At 53.1% G+C, this 16,878-nt stretch overlaps 1 protein-coding gene across 2 annotated transcripts in view; it reads right to left on the bottom strand.

The window, feature by feature from the left end:
* PPP3CA (protein phosphatase 3 catalytic subunit alpha) overlaps positions 1-2,776 on the bottom strand; it is a 393,218-nt gene extending 390,442 nt beyond the window's left edge. Inside the window, exon 1 of one of the 2 annotated variants that reach the window (XM_029076559.2) lies at positions 1,989-2,776. In XM_029076559.2, the coding sequence (XP_028932392.1) occupies positions 1,989-2,046 (58 nt within the window). In that variant the 5' untranslated portion in view covers positions 2,047-2,776. The remainder of the gene's footprint in view (positions 1-1,988) is intronic. The other variant, XM_029076558.2, reaches the window with a different exon arrangement.
* Between the last annotated feature and the right edge of the window lie 14,102 nt (positions 2,777-16,878).

Genomic DNA, 16,878 nt, shown 5'->3' with positions numbered 1-16,878 from the left:
ACTTTAGGAACGAGTCTCCCTTTACCGTCGGTAGGTCATCCATATTCTCATCAAGTTGTGCAGAAATATAGCGATCGTATTTTCGGGACTACGAACCCAGTCTTGTGGTCGGGCGGTGGGGAAAACAACTATACGAAAATATACGTGTGACAGAACGGAGGTACGCAAAGGACGCTGCCAAGGAAGTTTTTCGGGGATGGAGATTACATTTTTCTCCAGCGGATAACGTGATACCAGCCATTTAGCGGTGAATGTATCCTTAAAACGTGAGCACGTGAAAATTGGGGCCTGCAATAGGGAAATGTCTGTCAAAAATCACCTATCCCAAATCAGTCAATACCCAAACAGCCGACAGAGGAATACACTGTCCATCTGACGGACACAAACTAAGAGATTCACACTAAAAGGGCTCTTTAATGAAAAAAACACAGCTATTCGAAGACGATCATTTCGGCATCTCCGGGCAAACTCGTAATACTCTGACAGTAAGCCGCTGGAGGATCTAAATATTTTGAAAGGCGAACCCAGTTCGGGCAGGAGGGATGCCTGCATTTCACCGCCCGGTGCGGTCGATCATAAAAGAGGAACGAGGCCACATTTTGTAGCGAGATGGAAATCTTAAAAAAAAAAAAACAAAAACCCAAAAACCGAAAAGAACCCGGGCAAGGCTGGTGGGGGGGGGGGGGGGGGGGTTCTTCGGAGGCTGTCTCCCGGGCAGATCTTTCCGCCCGGCGGGTCTGCCGCTGCCGGGGAACTTCACACCCAACCAGGCCGGATACGAAATAACAAGTCATCACGATGGGAGGGGAAAGTGTCCCTTCGCTCGCCTTGCCCACCCGGCCCGGGGGTGCGTGCGGCCGGTGAGAAGCGGCGTGGCTCCCCGGAAGAGAGCCCGGGCCTGGGAGTCCGAGGTCGTGGGTTCTAATCCCGTCTCCGCCCCTTGCCGGCCGTGTGACCTTGGACAAGTCGATTCACTTCTCTGGGCCTCCTCTGGGAAATGGGGATGAAGACGGTGAGCCCCACGTGGGACCACCTGATCACCTCGGATCCCCCCCCCCCCAGCGCTTAGAACAGCGCTCTGCACAGAGTAAGCGCTTAAAGGATGCCATCATCATTATTATTAAATGCAGGCAGCCGGGAGGTGCTTGCGGCCTGGAGCTGCACGCCACCGGTCAATGCCTGCAGGCGGGAGGGGCGTGCGTCCGGGCAGGCTCCCGGCCGCCCCAACGGCTACCGGCTGGACGTCGTGGCTACCGGCGGGACCCAGGTGGGCTCTGCTTTCTAGGGATCGGGCCCGCTTGGCTTTTCCGCTCTTTCCGGGACACCCGCCCCCCGCCCGGCCGGTCCTTCCCGGGCCCGGGGAGTGTGAGTGTAAGTGGGGGGGGGGGCGGTTGGGGGGGGGGGGGGGGTCGCAGCCCGCACATTCCCCTAGGGGCTGGACCCCCCCCCCGGGGAAAATGGGACTGTGGCCGTCTCCCTCCCCCCACCCCCGCTCTCTCTGTCTCTCTGTGTGTCTCTGTGTGTCTCTGGGCGAGCGCCCCGCCCCCTCCGTGTGCAGCGGCTCCGGGGGAGGGGCGGATCACTGCAGTGGAGCGGCGACAAAATACTTCCAGTGCCCCAGCCGGGGGGGGGGGGGAGCCCCCTCGGCGGCCACACAGTAGCCTCCCGGCTACCAGATAGCGCGGGGAGGGGCGGGGGAAGCCCCCCTCCGCGGGAAGGACCGGCCGGACACTTCCTATTTCTGGGACAGCAGCTCCACCCGGCCGGCCTCCCCTCCCTCCTCCTCCAGGCAGCCCTCCCCCCGGCCGCTCCACCGGAGACCCCCCCCCCCCCGCAAGCGAGCCGAAGGGCCCAGGCCGGGGGTCCGAGGTCTGCAAGGTGGGGACTCAATCGCACACTCTCCTAGAAGGAAAAGGGGGGTGGGCGGGGAAGGAGAGCCACGGCGGGTTGCCCGCAGTCCGGGGAGGGAGGGACGGCGTGGGACTTACCTTTGACCACCCTGTCCGTCGTCGATAACTTCGGATCAATCGCCTTGTGCTCGGACATTTCCAGCTGCCGGAGTCGGGACGATGCCGCTGGTCGGCCGCCGGCCCGGACGATCACACCGGCACACGGGCAAGCACGGGGACCCGGTCCGACCGGCGACAGACACACGACACCGCCCGCTGTCGCCTCTGTCGCCGCCGCCTCCTGTGCCGAGCGCCGGTGTGGAGCTCGGGGCTGGCTTTAAAGTTACTGCCCGCTCCTCTGCGTTTCTCCTCCTCCTCCTCCTCCTTCACTCCTCCTCCCCGGGGTGGTGTTCTGTGTGGGTTGTTGTTTTTTTTTTTTTTTTTTGAATTATTATTTATTTATTTTCGAGTCACGCCTTTCGGTTCTTCTTTTTCTGAGCGGGCGGCGGCGGGGGGAGAGACGCCCCCAGCCAAATGCGGGCTGGGGCTGGTGGAATAAAGGCGACGGCCCACAACGACCACCCACCCTCCCCCCCAAAAGAAGAGAAAGATCAAATCCCAGGGAGAGGGAGGGAGGGAGCCGCGGGGAGAGTGTCAGCGGGCGGCAGGCCGAGCTTTCCCCCCCTCCCCAGGACTGGCTGCAACCCTGCAACCCGGGGCCGCTGCTGTTCTCGTCGCTGCTGCGGTCGTCGGTGCACGTATAGCCCGCTCCCGCTCGGTCTCTCCTTTGACTGAGCTCGCTATAACCCCCACTCCATGCACAGTCCCAGGCTCAACCTACCCTCCTCCTCCTCCTCCTCCTCCTCCTCCTCCTCCTCCTCTGTCCTGTGGCTGGCTGGCTGCCTCCGGCTCCCTCCTCCTCCTCGTCGTCGTCGTCGTCGTCGTCGTCGCCGCGGCGGCCCGATCCCGCCCACGAAGGGCCGGGGGCCGGGGGTGTCGCGCTCCTTGGACAATTGGGTCCGGAGAGCCGTCACTCACTGTCAGCGGGGATCCCGCCCTCCTCCTCTTCCCCGCCCTCCTCTCTCCCTCCCTTCCCTCTCCCTCCCTTCCTCTCCCTCCTCTCCTTCCCTCTCTCTCCCTTCCTCTCCTTCCCTCTCCCTCCCTTCCTCCGTCCCTTCCTCTCCTTCCCTCTCCCTCCCTTCCTCTCCTTCCCTCTCCCTCCCTTCCTCTCCTTCCCTCTCCCTCCCTTCCTCTCCTTCCCTCTCTCCCTTCCTCTCCTTCCCTCTCCCTCTCTCCTTCCCTCCCTCCCTCCTTCTCCCCCTCATTCACAGTATTTATTGAGCGCTTACTAGGCGCAGAGCCCCGTACCGAGCGCTCGGAATGGACAATTCGGCAGCAGGTGATAGAGACCCTCCCTGCCCAACGACGGGCTCCATCTCTCCCCTCCCCCTCCATTCATTCGAGTCGTATTTATTGAGCGCCTACTATGTGCAGAGGACCGTACTGAGCGCTCGGAAGGGACAGTCCGGCAACAGATAGAGACGATCCCTGCCCAGTGCCGGGCTCCATCTCTCCCTCCTCCCTCCATCTCCCTCCTCCCCCCCTTGTCCCCCCACCTCCCTTCTCTCTCTTTCTCTCCCTCCTCCTCTTTTCTTCCCCCGCTCCTTCTTTCTCCCCCCGCCGGCTCCTGCGGGCCGCGATTCCCCAAGTGGGGAGAAGACAGCGGTGGGACAACACACACACACACGCACACACACACGCACACACAGCCTCCGTTTGGTCGAGCTGTGCCGGAGATGGGGGGGGGGCGAAGAAGAAAGGACAGTCACAGAAAGAGTGTGGGTGTGGGTGTGTGCAGAGCTGTGTGTGTATGTGCGGGGGGGGGTGTGTGTGCAGAACTGTGTGTGTGTGCGCGCGCGCGTATATGTGTGTGTGCAGAGAGGTGTGTGTATATGTGTGTGTGCAGAGGTGTGTGTAGGTGTGTGTGTGCAGAGCTACGTATGTGTGTGTGTGTGTGCGCACAGAGAGGTGTGCATATGTGTGTGTGTGTGCAGAGAGGTGTGTGTAGATGTGTGTGTGCAGAGGTGTGTGTATGTGTGTGTGCAGAGGTGTGCGTATGTGTGTGTGCAGAGCTACGTATGTGTCTGTGTGTGTGTGCGCGCGCAGAGAGGTGTGCATATGTGTGTGTGTGTGCAGAGAGGTGTGTGTAGATGTGTGCGTGCAGAGGGGGGGGGGGTGTGTGTGTGCGGAGCTGTATGTGTACAGAGAGGGGTGTGTGTATATGTGTGTGTGCGGGGGGGGGGTGCGCGTGTGCGCGTGCGCGGCGGTGGGTGCGGAGGACTGGTTTGGGAGGGGGCGGGGAGAGCCCCTCCGCGGCCGCACGGCCCTGGGGGGGAAGGGGACACACACACACAGACCTACACGTGGGGTGTGGGGTGTGGGGGTGGGTGTGCGCGGGGGGCGGCTCCTCATCTGCCGCCGCCGCCCACCGCTTCCTTCCCCGGGGGCCCTGCTTGCACACGCGGCGGCCGGAGCCCCCCCCCCCCCCCCCCCCCGGCCCCGAGGCGGCGCGACCCGGCCCGGGACAGCCGGCCCATCGGGAAGAGGGTCGGGCCGCGGGACCCGACCCGTTCGTCCGCCTCCGTCGCGACGGCCTTTGTTAAGCGGGGCGCCGGGGGGGACGCGGGGGTGATGGGGTTGGCCCTCGGGCGGCTCACGCTCTTCGTCCCCATTTTACGGTCGAGGTGACCGAGGCGCAGAGAAGTGAAGTGAGGCTCGCCCCGAGTCGCACAGCGGACGAGCGGCGGGATTCGAACCCGCGACCTCTGACTCCCCGGCCCGTGGGCTTTCCGGTGAGCCGCGCCTCTTCTCCGCCGTATGCCGCCTCCACGGATGCCACCTCCGCACCCCCCTCCCGGAATGGAACAGGGACGTTGGTATTTGCTGAGCGCTTACTATGTGCGGGGCACCGTTCCGAGCGCCGGGGCAGATGCGGGGTCGTCGGGTCGCCCCGCGGGAGGCTCACGGTTAATCCCCATTTTCCAGATGGGGTCGCCGAGGCACCGAGAAGCGACGTGACTTGCCCACGGTCGCCCGGCTGCCGAGGGCCGGGATGCGAACGCGTGACCTCCGACTCCCGAGCCCCGGGCTCTTTCCGCCGAGCCACGCGTGGGTGAAAGAAGGGCGACCTGAGACGACCGACGGAGAGAGGGTTGCACGTGGTAGGCGCCTCCGGGGAGCCGGGCGCCGTGCTAAGCGCTGGGGGAGAACCCGAGAGAAACGCGACCGCCGGCGGAATCCCCTGAGCCCTTACCGTCCGCCGAACACTCCGGCGACCCTCCGGGAGACTCCGATAAACACGTTCCCTGCCCAGAAGGAGCTCGTAGTCTTAGAGAGGGAGACGGACCAAAAAATAGATCGCCGACGGGAGTTGTAGGAATGGGTCCTCGAGGGCCCTGGGGACGGGGTGAACACCGACCGCTCAAGGTGTTCACGTCCAAGGGTTGTACGGGCGACTTGATCCCGGCCCACACGGGGCACACGGACCAGAGGGGAGGAAGGACAGATATTTGATCCCCATTTTACGGAGAATTTGTGCCTCGCCCCGGATCTCACAGCCCGCGAGTGAGAGGCTCAGGGTTAGAACCCTGGACTCGCGACTCCCGGGTCAAGGAACCGGCTGAACCGTGGCCCGGAGGGCTAATTCCCGGCCTTCCCAGACGAAGCCCCCTTTCCTCAGTTTCCCTTCTGCGTCACCTCGACTGGCTCCCTCTGCTCTTTCCCCCTGCTCGCCCCACCCCACGGCCTTTATGAATAGACGCGTCTATCGCTAATTCTATTCATTTATATCGATGCTTGCTTACTCGTTTTGATGATGTCTGTCCTCCCCCTCTCCCTCGCCCCAGACCGTAAGCCCGTCGCGGGCGGGGATCGTCTCTCTCTCTGTTGCTGTGTTTTACTTTCCGAGTGCTTAGTACGGCGCTCTGCACACAGTAAGTGCTCAGTAAATACCACTGAATGAATATAAATTCTATATTATACAGAGAAGCGGCACGGCTGAGTGGAAAGAGCCCGGACTTACGAGTCAGAGATCGTGGGTGTGAATCCCGGCTCTGCCGCTTGTCGGCTGCGTGACTTTGGGCAAGTCACTTCACTTCTCTGTGCCTCGGTTACCTCGTCTGTAGAATGGGGACCGAGACCGTGAGCCCTACATGGGACGCTCCCGATGACTTCGTATCTCCCCCAGCGCTTAGAACGGTCCCTTGATTCTATTTATTGCCATTGTTCTCGTCTGCCCGTCTCCCCCGGTTAGACTGTGAGCCCGTCGGAGGGCAGGGACTGTCTCTGTTACCGATTTGTAAATTCCAAACGCTCAGTACAGTGCTCTGCGCTTAGTAAGCGCTCAGTAAACACTAGTGAACGAATGCTTGGCACAGAGTAAGCGCTTAACGAACACCACCATCGTTCTTACCGTTATCTGTCTCCACCTCTCGACGGTAAGGTCACTGTAGACGGGGAAAACGTCTGCCGACTCTGTCGTAGTCACCCAGGCGCTTAGTACAGTCAATAGATGTGACTGATGGTAATGGCTGCGACTCCACCTCGTAAGGAGAGCCAGCCCTGATACCCGGCTACCCGCCGAGAGGTAGAGACCGGCGAGCGGCCCGGCCTCGGGAGAATGACCTCACATCTCTTGAGGCCCTGTGGTTTCGAGATTCCCCTCATCGTCATGTTAAAAATGGGCGGATTCGGCTAATCGCCTGTTTCTGCTTTTCATAATAATCGATCACGCATTGAGCTCTTGCCGGACTAAGCTCTTGGGACACTACGATAACAGTGATGGCGTTTGTTAAGCGCTCACTGCGCGCCAGCACCGTAACAAAGTCGGTGGACGTGTTCTCTGCCCGCCAGGAACTTGGTCTTGACGATGATGATTGTTGAACCCTTACAGTGTGCCCAGAGTCGGGCTGAGACGAGATCGTCAGGTCAGACGCAGTCCCTATCCCATAGGGGGTGACGGGATAAGCGCAGAAATCTTATCCCCATTTTACAGATGAGGAAACCGAGGTAGAGAGAGGTTGAGTGACTCGCCTAAGGTCATACAGCAGGCAAGTGGTGGAGGCAGGATTGGACTATCTCCTGGCTCCGAGGCCCATTCTCTACCCACTAGGCTATGCTGTTCCGTCGCTTCGGGTGGACTTCCTCAAAAGGTTCTATCTCATCGGCGTTTACCCTATAAATATAAAATGCCATAAAACGACCAGAGGATGACCTGCGCCGGGGCAGCCGCCCAAGGGAAGGGGTGGGCAACTCCGTCTCGCCTCGGAGCAGAGGAGCCGACTGCGGTCGTTTCGCCTCCGGTGAGGTTTCTTCTCTCCGCGGATGTGGCCGGCCTGGGGAATCGAGGCTGGGAATTGAACCTGAGGTATTCCAGAACTCTGGTTGGACCCAGTAGGAACTGTCTCTGTTACCAAATTGTACTTTCCAAGCGTTTAGTACAGTGCTCTGTACACACCGAGTGCTCGAGTACAACTGAAGGAATGAACGAATCTTAAAATGAGTATCGTGAGGAGACAGGTCTCCCTGCAACGACCCATCAGGGGAGCAGATGACGACAGAAGTTGGGTACGTGACCTCTGTCCCCTCGAGCTATGAAAAGCTCGCCCTGCCCCTCTGAGGTATGGACCCTCTGCCCCGAGCCCTGCACTTCCTCCCTGGAGAGTTCTGCGGGGAAGCACTTTGCACCTCTCCTCGCACCCCAGACTCGACTCCATCTCCCCATCAGAGTGGCTACCGATGGCTCTCGGGGAATCCTGGGCTCTCATCCCGACTCTGCCCCTCTGCTCCATTCGGTGCCTGGCATGTAATAAATACTTCACAAACACCATAAAAAATAGCGTGTTATCATCAACTTGAGAAGCAGCGTGGCTCAGTGGAAAGAGCCCGGCTTGGGAGTCAGACGTCATGGGTTTGAATCCCGGCTCCGCCGCTTGTCAGCTGTATGACTGTGAGCGAGTCACTTCTCTGTGCCTCAGTTCCCTCATCTGCAAAATGGGGATTAAAACCGTGAGCCCCACGTGGGACAACCTCATCACCCTGTATCTCCCCCAACGCTTAGAACAGCGCTCTGCACATAGGAAGCGCTTAACAAATGCCAACATTATTATTGTCTTTATGAGTTACTCTCACATGCCGCTATTCTGCCGGGCACTATGATAGATGCCTCTAAGGAACAAACTCAGATAGTTCTTACTTTTGCCAGGGGCTTTTTAAAATCCAAAGCGGTGTTGTTGCCTCCCCTAGATTTTAATGCTGCTGCCTCACTTCTAACAAAGTGTAAGGGGGGATTGGGAATTGAGAGGTTTCCAGCGCGTCTTCAATTCTTGGCCCACCAGGCCTGCCAACTCTTCCTGGTGAAGGCAGGGATAAGCGGTGGTGGAATTCTGAGGAGATGGGACTCTGAGGAGCTGTGGTGCCCTGAGATGCGCGTTAATTAATGAGTTGATAATGGTATTTAAGCACTTTCCATATGTTTTAAGCACTGGGGTAGATTTGATTCAATCCAGTCGATTGTATTTATTGAGTGCTTACTGTGTGGAGACCACTGTACTAAGCGCTTGGGGGAGTATACTATAACAACAAACAGAGACATTCCCTGCCCACAACGGGCTGGCTCACAGTCCTAATAGGAGGGAGAACGAATATTGAATCTCCACTTTCCAGTTGAGGAAACTGAGGCGTAGGGAAGTTAGCCAAGTTCACAGAGCAGACAAGTGGCGGAGCCGGGATTAGAACCCAGAATCTCTGACTCCCGGACCCGGGCTCTAGGTTCCAATTCCAGCTGTGCCACTTGTCTGCTGTGTGACCTTGGGCAAGTCACTTCGCTTCTCTGGGCCTCAGTTACCTCATCTGTAAAATGGGGATTGAGACTGGGAGCCCCACGTGGGACAGAGACGGTGTCCAACCCGATCTGCTCGTACCCACCCCAGTGCTTTGTACAGTGCCGGGCACGTAGAAAGCGCTTAACAAATGCCGTCATTGTTATTATTAGGCCGCACTGCTCCCCATTAAGTTACTTCCCCTTCCCCTCTGGGCTCTCCCCAACCTACTTCGGGGCTGCTCTTCAGACCCCGACTGAAGGCCACTCCCCCAACCTTGCTCTGGACCCCACCAGAGGCAGGAGACACCCCTGAAATGCGAGAGACATCCCTCCCGGCTCCTGACCGTACCAGAGACCAGAAGGGACCCTGGCATCCTAGCTCCGCTTCCGGCTGCCACCCGGCTTCAAAGAATGAGGCGGATAAGCCATGTGACCGAGTGGAAAGAGTCTAGAGCCTTGGATTCTAACCCCGGTTCTGCCACCGGCCTGCTGTGTGACCCCGAGCAAGTCGCTTAGCCTCTCTGGGCCTCAACTGCCTCATCGGTAAAACGGGGATAAGATAACCGGCTCTCCCTAGATTATAGCCTCCCTCTCTGGACTGTAAGCCCGTTGCGGGCAGGGAATGTGTCTGTTACGTTGTTATATTGTCCGCTCCTAAAACACTTGCTACGGCGTTCTACACACAGTAAGCACTCACTAAATACAATTGACGGGGATTGCGTCCAATCTTTTTCTCTTGTACCTACCTCAGTGTTCAGTACCTGCACCTAGGAAAGTACTTATTAAATATACTGATTATTATTGTGTGTGTTTCAGATTCAGTACCTACTCTTTCTTCTATTTAGGCTACGAGCCCCACACGGGACCTAATTATCTTCGATCTACCTCAGACGCTTAAGCCAGTGCTTGGCACATAGTAAGCGCTTACCGAACAGCACGGTTATCATTAATCTTACCCAGCCAACAAAACAGTAGGGGAAAAGCGTTGCTCCGCTCACAGAGCCAATTGCGTGGGGGGAAAGCGGTGCCCTCTTCTGCGAGGTAGCCGACCACGTCTCCTGTTCTTATTTCTAGATTTTTCTGCTCGGTCGTATCATCGGCTCTCTCTGCAGACTGCCTGAGAGAGCTGCCGTAGAACACATTCATCTTACTCCTTCCATTCCCATTTTTAAGCACTTTTAAATCGGCTTTTACAGTGTGAGGACCAAAGAGGGGAAAAAAAAAATCTGGATCCTTGTATGATTTTGTTAATTCAAGAAGCTCTGGCCTTGACTAAGTGAGCTCTCGAGCGACTGCTCTATCAAGGGGCCATTGAAAGAATGAGACTATGACTCCTTTCCTTTCAGAGAGAATTTCACTTGCGTTATTAAGCGCCTCCGAGGTTTCAGAACTGTTCCATAAAGAGAAAGAGTGTAGCAGATGCTATTTTTGATCACAGTGTTCAAGGGGCTTGTATTTGAAATTTGAACTTTCTGCCAATTCTTAGTTGAATTTACTTCCTTCTCTATGTCTAGAATTGAGTATTAGCTCCTAATTATCGCTCCTCAGTTGCGAGCTCTTTGCTCTGAATATTTGATGGTGACCGGCCATATTAAGGCCTACTTTGACACGGATTGGTGGAGTGAATCACTGGAGTAATTTTCATACACTTATTGCATCCAGAACCTGAAATAAAGTGACCAGATCTGATAGGATCATGATCACGTTTTGGCGTTTGCTGTATTTTTATCCGGAAGATAGTTCTATCCGGGGCATTTTTACCTCTGACATTCCCAAGTACAATTGTTTACACCTTCTTCACTCAAAGGTGTTTCATGGAATCTATTCTTCACCATAAATGTCCTTACGACAAATCCTAATGTGAATTTTAATTTTAAAGATCATCCTTTATCCTCCAGAAAAGAATACATTAGTTCTCGGTTTTTCCGAAAGTCTGGGGGCCCTGGTAGAACAGCAGAGAATAAAGTAGAATGTGAAGCTCGTTGTGGGCAGGGAAAGTGTCTGTTTATTCTTACGTTGAACTCTCCCAGGGCCTAGTACAGTGCTCTGCACACAGTAACCGCTCAATAAATACGATCGGAGGTGAGCTCCAGAGGAACGAAGAGAGGAAGCTGGGGTGCAGTGGGACCTCCAAGAGGCTTTCCTGATTCATTTTTCTTCTCTCCAGCTCACAGCCTGCCTTACTGTCTCCTCAGCACATAATAGTAATAGTGAAAATCATTACTATTGTGGTATTTCAGTGCTTATTATGTGCAAAGGGCTGGGGTAGTAATAGTAATAATATTATTTGTGGCATTTATTAAGCCCTTCTAAGGTGTCAGGCACTGTTCTAAGCTCTTGGATGTTTACAAGCAAATCGGCATGGACAGAGTCCCTGTCCCTCATCACGGTCTTAATCCCCATTTTACAGATGAGGTAACTGAAACGTAGAGAACTCAAGTGACTTGCCGAGGGCCAGACAGCAGACAAGTGGCGGGTAATTAAAGATAAGTTGATCTGATACAGTCTCTATCCCACGTGGGGCTTGCAATCCAAGGCCGGGAGGGGGAAGAGGTATTAAGTCTCCATTTTACAGGCGGGGAAACGGAGGCCCAGAAGTGAAGTGATTAGCCCAAGCTCGCACGGCAGACAAGTGGAAAAGCTAGAATCGGAACCCATATCCTTCAACTCTCAGATCTCTCCTCTTTCCGCTAGGCCACACTGCTTGGAGTCAGATTCCGTGGTAACTTTGGCCTCAGAAACATGGGAGAGGTTAGGTTCTGGGAGGAAAAAAGGACATTCTTTACAAAGTTCTCCCCCCATTTATTCCTCCCTGTGTAAGATGTTTGCTCCACCGGTGTTGACCGATTATTCAACCTTTTCAACCCTCCCAGGTGATCCTCACCCCCTGACAGAATCATGAATAGTAATTGTGGTATTCATTAAGAACTGATTATATGCCAAGCACTGAGGCAGATGTATGACTTCACTCTGCTGTCCGGATCGTTTTTCTGAAAAAACATTCAGGACACGCCTCCCCACTCCTCAGAATACTCCAGTGGTTTCCCATCCACTTCCTCATCAAACAAAAACTCCTCACCTTTGGCTTTAAAACCCTCCATCCCCTTGCCACCTCCTACTTCACCGTGCTGCTCTCCTACTACAACCCAGACTGCAAACTTCATTCCTCTGGTGCTAACCTTCTCACTGTGCTTCAATCTCATCTAACTCGACACCGACCCCTGGCCCGCGTCCTGCCTCTGGCCCGGATCGCCCTCCCTCCTCAGATCTGACAGACAATTTCTTTCCCCCGCTTCAAAGTCTTATTGAAGGCGCATGTCCTCCAAGAGGCCTTCCCTCACTAAGCCCCACTTTCTTCCTCTCCGTCTCCCTTCTGTGCCACGCTAACAATTCTGTTGCCCAACTGTACTTTCCAAGCGCTTAGTACAGTGCTCTGCACACAGTAAGCGCTTGATAAATACGAATGAATGTATGACTTGCTTCCTTTTTCATCCTCTCCCAGCCCCACAGCCCGTATGTATACATATCTGTCACATTTATTTTAATGTTTGTCTCCACCCCTCTAGGCAGTAAACTCGTTGTGGGCAGGGAATGTGTCTGTTTCTGTTGTCTTGTACTCTCCCAAACACTTCGTACAGTGCTCTGCACACAGTAAGTGCTCAGTAAATATGATAGAATGAAAAAATGAGAATCAGGCCAGGCACAGTCCCTGGCCCACTTGCAGTCCACACGGGGGGAGAGAATAAGTATTTAATCCCCTTTTACAGATGAGGAAACTGAGACAAGGGGATGTTAGGTGACTTGCATAAGGACACACGGCAAAGTGGCAAGAGCCAGGATTAGAATCCAGGTCTCCTGACCCCTAGCCCTGGTCTCTATCCACCAGAAACGATGCTTTTCAAGAGTTCCAGAACTCATTCCGGTGGATTTTGACCAAAAATATTTTATGCGACTGAGCCTGGCAGCATCAACACACCATTCAAGGTGTTCCCATAGCACATCTGGGAGAAGTAATCTTTGGTGCATTCTCCCTTTGACCCACAGAGATGGCCACAGAAAGAGGAAAAGTGACTCAGTTACTCAGACATTCAATGTCATTTACTGAGTGCCTAATAGTAATAATGAAAATTATAGAGATATGTCTTAAATACTCAGCCCAGCTCTGTTCTAAATGTTGGGGCAGATACAAAATAATCAGGTTGGACCCAGTCCCTGTCCGATATCAATCCTATTTACTGAGCGCCTACTGTGTGCAAAGCCCTGTACTAAGCTCTAGGGAGAATACAACATAACAGACACATCCCCTATTCACAATGAGCTCACAGTCTAGAGAGAGAGTCAGACATTAATGTACATAAACAAATAAATAAATTACAGGTATGTGCTGAAGGGATGGGAGGGAGGGTGAATGAACAGAGCAAGTCAGGGTGACGGAAAAGGGAGTGGGAGAAGAGGAGCGGAGAGCCCGGGCTTGGGAGTCAGAGGTCATGGGTTCGAATCCCAGCTCTGCCTCTTGTCAGCTGTGTGACTGTGGGCAAGTCACTTCACTTCTCTGTGCCTCAGTTACCTCATCTGTAAAATGGGGATGAGACTGTGAACCTCCCGTGGGACAATGTGATTACCCTGTATCTACCCCAGCACTTAGAAAAGTGCTCTGCACATAGTAAGCACTTAAATACCTACATTATTATTATTATTAGTCAGGGAAGACTTCTTGGAGGAGATGGGCCTTCGGTAAAGCTTTGAAATGGGGGAGAGCAATTATCTGTCTGATATGAGGAAGGAGAGAGTTCCAGGCCAGAGGTAAGATGTGGGTGAGAGGTCAGTGGCGAGATAGATGAGATTGGAGGTAGAGTGAGAAGGTTAGCGTTGGAGAAACAAAGTGCGCCGGCTGGGTTGTAGCTGGAGAGAAGTGAGGTGAGGTAGGAAGGGGCACGGTGATTAAATGCTTCAAAGCCAATGGTGAGGAGTTTTTGTTCGATGTGCAGTCGGATGGGCAGCCATTGGAGTTTCCCGAGGAGTGGGGAGACGTGGCTTTACATTTTTGAAAGAAAATGATCGGGGCAGCAGAATGGAGTAGGGACTGGAGTGGGAAGAGACAGGAGGCAGGGAGGTCAGCAAGGAGGCTCATACGGTAATCGAGGTGGGATAGGATATGGGGCTCCGATTCTGGGTAAAAGAGAGTAAGACTGAATTCCCATTTTGCAGATGAGGAACCTGAGGGCCAGAGAAGTGAAGTGAGTCGCCCAAGATCACACAGCAGGCCAGTGGCAGAGGCGGGCTTAGAATCCAGGTCCTCTGACTCCCAGGCCCGTACTCTTTTTCCTAGACTATACTGCTTCTCACGCTGTACTGCATACTTAGTACTCAGTACTAAGCACCAGGGAGAGTACAATGCAACGGAATTGGTAGACACGATCCTTGCCCTCAAAGAGTTTAATGTCTGCTCTGAACAGCTGTATATTTGCAATGGACTCTCCCATCACTGAGGTAAGACCACAGGTTTATACCCCAATCGGTGATCCTATCCAGAACGTGAGATAGAGGTTTTAACAGAGATAACATACTGCAAAGAAGCCCAGCACGCTGTTGAAATTGTGGACTTCTCTGTTCTCTTGTAAGCACTTTGAAGACAACTCTGGCCCCTTCTACTTCCACTGTCTGCTCCCAAGCATTTAGCACAGTGTTTTGTACTCAATAAATACTGATTCTTTTTAAAAATCATATTCATCTTCTAGCCAACAATTTAGAAAACAGAAGTCCTTCATTTTATGACTAGCGTGGTTGTTGTTCTAGCCAAGTAATTTGTTTCACTTCAAATAGCTTAAATACAAAATTGCTCTTAATGAAAGAAAGAATTAGGTGGATTCAATCGTCGTCGAAAAACTGCATGCTTAGGTGTTGGTGAAGCATTAAGGCGGTTAAATGAAATGATTTTAATCACAAGAAAAATCAACATCAGATTGGTTCCGGTTTCTACCCTGCTCGCAAAGCAAGATTCCTTCTTAGTATCCCTGATGGGAAAGGTAAGCGTGGCTTAGTGGATAGAGCATAATAACGTTGGTATTTGTTAAGCGCTTACTATGTGCAGAGCACTGTTCTAAGTGCTGGGGCACATACAGGGTGATCAGGTTGTCCCACGTGGCGCTCTCAGTTTTAATCCCCCTTTTACAGATGAGGTAACTGAGGCACAGAGAAGTTAAGTGACTTGCCCACGGTCACCCAGCTGACAAGCGGCGGAGCCGGGATTCGAATCCATGACCTCTGACTCCCAAGCTCGGGCTCTTTCCACTGAGCCACGCTGCTTCTCTGAGAGCATGCCCGGGAGTCAGAAGGATGGCCACTTGTCTGCTGTGTGACCTTGGTCAAGTCGTTTTACTTCTCTGTGCCTCAGTTAAATGCCATCCGTTAAATGAGGAGTAAGACTGTGAACGCCATGTGGGTCAGGGACTGGGTCCAACCTGATAGGCTTGTATTCATTCGATCACTCAATCATATTCATTAAGGGCTTATCGTGTGCTGTGCAAAGCACCGTCCTAAACGCTTGGGAGAGTACAATATAACAGACTATTCCCTGCCCACATAGAGCTCTCAGTCTAGAGAGGGAGACGGACACGGGAATACAAAAATAAACTATGGATATATACAGATACATACATATCTACGCCAGTGTTTAGAACAGTGCTTGACACATAGTAAGTGCTTAACAAATACCATCATTATTAAGATGCGAGTCCTTTGCTCCAAACTGTCAGGTCAGTGCGAGTCATTTATAGATCGATTCGGAACTGAATGTGCAAGTTAAAAGCAGTCACTAGTCACGTTCATTAATAGACCACACCTTTCTTCAGGTCTGTCGGCATTCTTTATCCCGTATGTGCCCGGCCAGGAGAGTAAGAGGACTTTGTCCCGGTTACAGGTCTCCTATTGCTTTTTAGAAAAGTGTTAGGTGATAATGATAATTGCGGTACTGAATAAGCACTTACTAAATGACGAGCTTCGGGTTAATCGATCGATCAATTAATCACATTCATTGAATGCTTACTACGTGCAGAGAATTGTACTAAGCACTTGGGAGAGAACAGCACAACAATATAACAGACACGTTCCTCGCCCACAACGAGTTTACAGTCTAGAGTTTCCAACACAGTCCGATGAGACGCAGCCCCTGTACTCCATGGGGCTCAGAGCCGAAGGAAAAGGGCTAATAGGTCTTCAATCCCCCCCCTTACAGATGAGGAAAGTGAGGCATTTAGAAGTCAAGTGACTTGCCCCAGGTCACCCAGCAGTTCAGAGAAGCAGCGTGTGGAAAGAGCACGGGCTTTGGAGTCAGAGTTCATGGGTTCGAATCCCAGCTCGGCCACTTGTCAGCTGTGTGATTTTGGGCAAGTCACTTAACTTCTCGGTGCCTCAGTTACCTCATCTGTAAAATGGGGATTAAGACTGCGAGCCCCACGTGGGACAACCCGATTCCCGTGTCTACCCCAGCGCTTAGAACAGTGCTAGCGCTTAACAAATACCAACATTATTATTCAGTGGTAGAGCCGGGATTCGAATCCAGGTCTCAGGCTGCCTGGCTCTGTGCTCTAGCTTACAAGGCCACGAACACTATGCGCATACATTGCCCTATAGTTGAACTCAAAAACTCTAGAAATCCTCACAGATCGAACACCACCACCATGCTATGTGATCACAGTCTGTAAAAAAAAAAAAATCATAAAGCTGTCTTTTTCAGTTTAAGTTGTTCAACTTCCTTTCTCTGATGCAACATTAAAGTAAGAGTACAGGAGGACACACATGAAGACTTCAAGTGTCAGATGATGTAACCAGGGAAAAAGTTTGCTGACAGCGTGAAAGCATATGACATCAAGGGAGAAAGCCATAGATAGAACTAAGTCGGAACTCAGGAAGAATAAAATAGATTGAGTCCTATCAGTGTCAAGATAATATATAGATCTATATCCATGAATTGTTCACAGAGAAAAGAGAATTCCACATATTTGTTGCAAGGAAGATACATTTTTTAAAAAATCGTTCACCATATAATCAGAATGAACTATTTTTGGTAAATCATCTTGGTCAGTGATAATAACTGTGGCAGGTAGGTGC

The sequence above is a fragment of the Ornithorhynchus anatinus genome, chromosome 12, assembly GCF_004115215.2.
Source record: "Ornithorhynchus anatinus isolate Pmale09 chromosome 12, mOrnAna1.pri.v4, whole genome shotgun sequence".
NCBI lineage: Eukaryota > Metazoa > Chordata > Mammalia > Monotremata > Ornithorhynchidae > Ornithorhynchus > Ornithorhynchus anatinus.
The sequence above is the reverse complement of the archived record's forward strand: the minus strand, read 5'-3'. Positions and strand labels throughout refer to the sequence as shown.